Source organism: Alligator sinensis, unplaced genomic scaffold (assembly GCF_000455745.1).
Source record: "Alligator sinensis unplaced genomic scaffold, ASM45574v1 scaffold256_1, whole genome shotgun sequence".
In the NCBI taxonomy this organism is placed as follows: Eukaryota; Metazoa; Chordata; order Crocodylia; family Alligatoridae; genus Alligator; species Alligator sinensis.
In genome coordinates, this window is record NW_005842139.1 from 308,906 (window position 1) to 315,432 (window position 6,527).

General features: G+C 40.9%; 1 protein-coding gene across 2 annotated transcripts in view; it reads right to left on the bottom strand.

Annotated features, from left to right (window-relative positions):
• Positions 1-381: 381 nt before the first annotated feature.
• Positions 382-6,527, bottom strand: part of BEND5 (BEN domain containing 5) — a 934,984-nt gene continuing 928,838 nt past the window's right edge. For both annotated transcript variants that reach the window (XM_014520685.1, XM_025206093.1), the window contains 2 exons: positions 5,540-5,753; positions 382-576 (listed from right to left, as the gene is read on the bottom strand). In XM_014520685.1, the coding sequence (XP_014376171.1) occupies positions 419-576; positions 5,540-5,753 (372 nt within the window). In that variant the 3' untranslated portion in view covers positions 382-418. The remainder of the gene's footprint in view (positions 577-5,539; positions 5,754-6,527) is intronic.

Here is a 6,527-nt window from a genome sequence, read left to right on the forward strand (position 1 = left end):
AACCTTCTCCTACAGTGAAGTGAATATTGCACAGAATTTCACTGTCAGCAGAGGCTCACTATGGCCTGGGTCCTGCAGAGAAATCTGCCCATGTACAATCCCGTTGACTTCACGCACAAAAAAGTGCATCTGTAAAACCATGATCTACGCTGAAAACCACAGCTGGCACATTGCAATACACTGCAACAACTTGTGAATTTCCTTCTGCTTCGCTGTGAACAGATCTCCATTTTATCCGAATTCACTTTAAAGAAAGTTACACTATATACAGCCATTTGACAAAACTGCTTCAAAATAAGAGTCAATAGTTCAGACTGAAATCCACGCCAAAAATCAGCTTTTCCCGTCGGCAAGAATGGCACACAAAGAAAAAACAACACATAAGGAAAACACTAAGACTTTATTAAAAATCCAAAATTTATTGCAAATTGTACTTTGCTTCCCTCCTTTCTTCATTTTTACATGATTTATTGATATCCATGATTTTTTCACAGATGTACTTGTTGACTTTGGAGAGTCTCTGTGCAATTTCCGTTTCATCCACAGTTTCTTGTGCTATTCTGTCGTACAAACATTCTGGAAAAAAACCCAACAAAACAAATCAGGGAGACAGCAATTAAGGATTTTTAAAGAAGACAGTTTAGTCCCATGCTGGATGCTAGTAAATAAAATATGCTCAAGGCACTGCAGAGCCAGCACTTTATAAATAATTTGTATGTTTTAAGTCAAGATTCTGCTGCACAACCAAAGTGTTCTTTGATTCACTGCTTGGGTCATCTATCTGCACAAGCTAATTTTTGCCACACTTGAAATGTTGGCATGATAAGATCACCAATTATGACATGACCACATCACACTGGCTCCAGAAATAGAAACAAGGCTAAGTCCAAACCAAGATGCTACTTCCGCCCATTCTGTCACTGATGCCAGCCTTAACACCTCTATGTGGGCTCATTTAACATCAGAACCTCCTCCCACATATGGAACATCCTTACTAAAGCCAATCTACTCTGCTCTCCTTTAAGTCACTTATCATACCTTTAAGACAGTGGTGTTGGCAAAATAATGGTTAGGAGGGGAAGCAGCAAGGAGGACAAAGATGACATTTGTTCAGCTTTTTAAAACTAGGATGCTGTACATCATACATTAATATGGCCATATCATTTTGGTAGGTCTCTTCCCCAGCCTCTGTATCCTGCTTGCTTCATGAGAGTATCTGGGGTGAAGGTGACCTTCCTGTGTGTTTGTACAATGAGGTACACTACAGTCTCTACTTGAAGAGAGAGACCCAAATCAACAATAAACCTAAAAACGAGGATCTGAAAACACCCTCCACTGTCCCAGAGACACTCTGCACCTTCCAGGATCAGATGTGTTCCTACATAGTCAGAAATGGCATAATACTTTCAACTCCTTAAAAATAGATAGATGTTTTATTATAATTCAGTGTAGCTGGAATAAGCTCTATTGTTGTGCAGGCTACTAGTAACAAATGGCTTCCAAGATTGATTAAACCTCTGCTTTGCTTTGCCTAGTAATCAATTCCAGCAGCCATTTATTGCTTCATATACTAGAAAGCTATAGAGATTATCGCTTAATTAACAAGGTTTATAACATTGCTAATGCATCGTATTAAAAAGTTATGAAAATTAAGTACTGTGCATGCTTTGTAGTTCATTTTGAAACCTCTCAGAAGTTTTATAAAAGGTTATTTTGCATTAACAAGGTTTATAACAGTGCTCATGCATCATACTTTTTATAACTTCTTTATAATATACTACACAGCAGGGATTTTTAAGCAGCTAGAGATATTAGCCATATTAAGAGCTAATTCTGTCTTTTTAAAAAGTATTTTAAATAAGGTATTCTGGGACCAGAAAAGACAGGAAGCATCTGAAACAATGTGAATTTTTATGGACTTCATTGCTTTATATTGAAAAATTTATTGGATATTAAATATAAATAAATAAAACCAATGGGCATGCAGGCTGATAGCTGGGATGCAAATATGCAATAATATGATTTGAAATAATACTGCTAAAAATGAGGGGTTTAACTGAAATCCTGAGACTCACTGTGTTTAGAGCTGAATATTGCAGCAACTTGAATAACACACCTTTCAGCTACAGTTAGTACCAAAAAGGTGGTATCGGACAAACCTATTCAAGGAACCTGCCACATAAATACAGACTAGTGTGAGACTTAAAACACAGTTGCAAACAAGAGATGATGTGTAAATGCGATCAGTCCCAAAGTGACCCCAGGGAACCAGGGCAACAGAGATATTCCAGCAGGTCCTTCCCTTTCCCCCCCACCCCGTTTTCGAGAGGGCCATACAGGGGTGCATCTACATGTGAAATTCATGCGACACAATATGCGCTGGAGTTTATTGCTCCTGGGCACTGTATTTACACGTGTATCCAGGAGTGCAGCACAGTGAGCTAGGTCAAAGCAGCCACGGCTGTCAGGGGGCCCGGTGGTCAGCCTGCACAGCCTGGGGCTGCCCCAAACCAGCTCAACGGGCTACAGGGGGCTGGCTGGGCCTTGAGGGGCCTTTAGTGCAGATGTGCCCTAGGGGTAGTAATTTACTGCTGACATATGGCTGCTGAATTGGGAACTGAAACCAGTGAGCTGGGTCAACTCCTTCCAGGCCCCTCAGTAGACAAGTAGCCCTATTTGTGCCTCTATAACTGGATCCCATATCCAGTTAGTTTGCAGAGATTGTCAGAAGGAATCTTACCCCTTTGCATGGGTGTCTAATCCAAGTTACCAGCCGAGTGAAGCAAGTCCCTTCCCTTAATTTCCTGGCATTCCTCCATTTTTCGTAAAACCATAACTTTTAAACGTCCTATCTGATCACTTTCGAAATTTCAGGGATGTCTCTGGGCAAAGTGCTGAACCCTGTTGGCTTTGGTGAAAATTGGAAAACCAAAAAAACAAGCCAGATTTAGAAGAAACTCAGGTTTACAGACTGTCTGATGATGGACACAACGGAAACTGTCTGCTACATCCTGCTGAGGCTGACTCGTGTCAGAACCAACAACTTAACTTGCTGCAAGGGGAGACTGTATAAGGCTGAAGTTTAACAGACAAAACAGAGCTTTAAGAGGAAGCTAAATTGGGAACTGGGAGCAGGGTGTCTAAAGAAAAAGTGAGGAGGAAGGAAAATAATATGGGTGGATGGAAAGCAAGAGAGACAGCTGTTGGGGGGTTAGTAGGAAGTATGAACCCAGAGGGAAGTAGGAGTGCTAAGAGAAGGCAGGGACATGGGGGAAGGTGTAGGGACCAAGGTTGTGTGTGAAAGGGTGGTGATGTGGAAAGCAAAGGCCTGGAGACAGACATAGTGATGGAAGAGAGGTCTTGGAAGGGGTAGCTGAGAATGGTATGGGGGAGAAGTGTGGAGAGGGGTGGAAGCCAGAATCTGGAGGCTGGAGATGGAGATAGGACTCTGATCCTTTTCCACCATGATCAGCACAAGCCCTCATCCCCACGAAATGGCTGCAATCAGAGGGCTTTCTATGGCATCTTCTTCTGCCACCTATAGACATATTAAGCTCTCATTGGATTTACAGTTCAGGGTGTGGGGACAAGAAAATACAAGACTTGGCCTAGACCAATACAAAAGAGGTGCTGGTGGAGGCTAGTGACACGTGGTACAAAAGGAGCCTGATCAGATGCACCTGCCAGGCTGAAATGCTCAATGGGTTGATGGTTCAGATACAAGGTATTAAGCAGGGATGACAAACAAAATAACAAGATTCTTGTTTTCTGCTTTAAAGATGCAGTGCATGAAAAAGAGACCACTACAATAAAACGTGGTAACTTATTGCTACCTGTATACAACCTGGGATCTCAGCACGTCTCAAGTATTTAAAAAAAGAAACAATTTTTCCCAATGCCCTCTTCCTTCAACCTTGTAGAAGAAATAGCTTGATAGCTTTTAGTAGCAACTAAACTCAGCAAAGAGATCAAGAGGAAGCTACTTGCTTTGATTCCCCATGTACCTTCTACCTTTTGTTTATTATAATCATGCAAACTCCTCAGCATACAATTAACAGTTCCAGAGACTAACTATCCCCCATTAAGTTAGAACCCCTTAGGAAAGAGGTAAGTAGGTTCACAAGCAGCATGCCCAAAGTCTCTCGTCTTAAGAGACCATAATCTATTTGTATTCTATAGTAGTGGAAGCTTTCATGCAGTGATTTGATAGAGGAAAAACATTACAATAACAGCTAACAAGCAGAACTACAAACCCACTGAATCAGTTACCTATAATTCAGACTGCTTTGATCATTTCCAGGAACAATTACTTTGTTTAAGTGACTACTCATGTCTCCTGGGGAGAATTACACAATTATCACCAGTAGAAACTGGTGGGGGACAATCACAGTCACTCACTGGGTTCATTACAACACAGACACTATGCCATTCTTTACTTGTGCTGCAACTGCACTGACAGGCCCCAACCAGCATTGGAATGGAAACCTATACAAAGGCAGGCACAGTCTCAGTCTCAAAATTTCTATAATCTATAGAAACAATGAAACAAAAGAACTGGGCATAACAAATTATAGCGGTTAGGGTGAGGGAATGGCAGTACGATCACATAATACAGGAATCATATTTCCCCACTTCCAAACTACAGCTGCTTCCAAGGTAGAATATAGCAGCTGTTTAACAGCTCAGAAAAACAACACAGAAAACCAAGACACAATAATGCATTTCACTGAAGCTGCTGAAGGAACTTTAGAGGGCACAGCACTTCTTAGCCATAGTGGAATTTGGTCAGGACATAGTAACTAACAACTTAATCTTGGGAAATATTTCACCAGGAATTGGCTCAGTTCTGACATAAGGACGAACCTGCAGAACCACGGAAGACAGTTAGAAGGGACTGTAAAATGCAAGCAGGAAGATGCATGAAGACTGAACTTCAAAATGTATTTACAATAAAGGAAAAGCCCTGCTCTTTCTCAGCAACGTGTGTGTAAACCTGAGTATCGCCATGACTTCTCTTGACAAAATAGGGTCAGTAATCTACATTTTTGGTCAAAATCTACCTTAAGTCTAGTTGCTGCTATTTAACTTCCTCTGGTGCAAATGGGGAGGGGGAAAGAAGCCTGTTTTTCATCTCCCCTTCAACCATGTATATTTTATAGAGAAATGAAAAGGAGTGTTTTCCTATACAAACACTGTGAAATGAGCGATGCTTGTCAAAAAAGCATGCATTTAGAGGGAATAAAGGCCAGTAAATTAAATAATTTCCCTGAAAGCTTGCTGTCCTCAAAACCCATCCTACCCAGAGTCTGCCTGCTGGGAAGTGATGAACACCCTGACCCACCTCTGGCATCAGCCTACAGAAAAAGGTCCTTTAGGCATTGCACCTTGTCCAGCTATTGAAGCCTCCCCTGCCCTTTTGGGGACAATATGCTTTCAAAAGTAGCTTTTATTAAAAGTTTTTAGTGATGGGAAGAAGCATTTTGCTCCTCAGTTCAGGGTTTAAACCCTATAGCACAGAATTCGTTTTCACGAAACTTACCTCTGACGATGCTTAATTTGTGAGGTGAGAGAGGTGGCTTGGGGACTGCATCTTTCTTTTTTTTGGTTGCAACTCCCGTGACACTTCTGTTCTTGAGAACATCTGTTCCCCAAATCATAACCGCTAGATTTTTTGTGTACTTTGAATCTCCTTGTGTTACTTGCAGCTGGTGCCATTTCTCCTCATCTACCCAGATTCCACTGCCAAGATGGACCTAGAAGGTAGTAATGACAATAATGACAACTTTGCATCTATAGTATGTAGTGCACAACCATATCCAAGTGCTGTATGAACAGTAGTATTAGGTACTATAATAATAGTAATTAGGGCTGAGCAAACTCTAATCCTGAACCCTTTCCAACTTTGTGGGCCAGGAAGTTCAAGTCAGCCTCTTATATTATACAGTTCACTTCCCTCTTTGTTTTTCCAGTCCTCTTACTTTACTCCTATGTTATAAACCCTCCCCTGAAAGATTATGATAAAAGAAACAGATATTAGAGGGGAAAAATACACGCCATCAAATCCAGTGCTATATTTTATATACATTTAAGGTGCCAAAATTAAACATTTTCACTAATTCAGACTATTCTTTCTTGTTCATCCTTACTTATGATCTGCTGCAGGGCAGTAGGAATGGTGTTCTACAGAATTTTGTGGGGTTAGATATGGTCCTGGTAGGATTCTCTTCTGTGATGGAGAAACTCCTCTCTCTGTCCCAGAGAATGGAAAGCATTTCAAAATAAAGAAAGAAGAGGCTGCAGCATTTATGAAAAATGTTGCACAAGGATGCAAATAGATACGGGGAAAATAGATGCGTATGGATACAAGTCAGCAACATGCGTCAGTCTAACCTGAGTGTGAAGAAATTGTTCTATCCTTAGAATCAGTATACACAAACTTCTCTTTTGCAAAGAGAATAAAATTGATTCAAATCACCCTTTGAGAGGTGTTGAGGAGGGAAATACATTATGAGCCAAATTCCATTCCT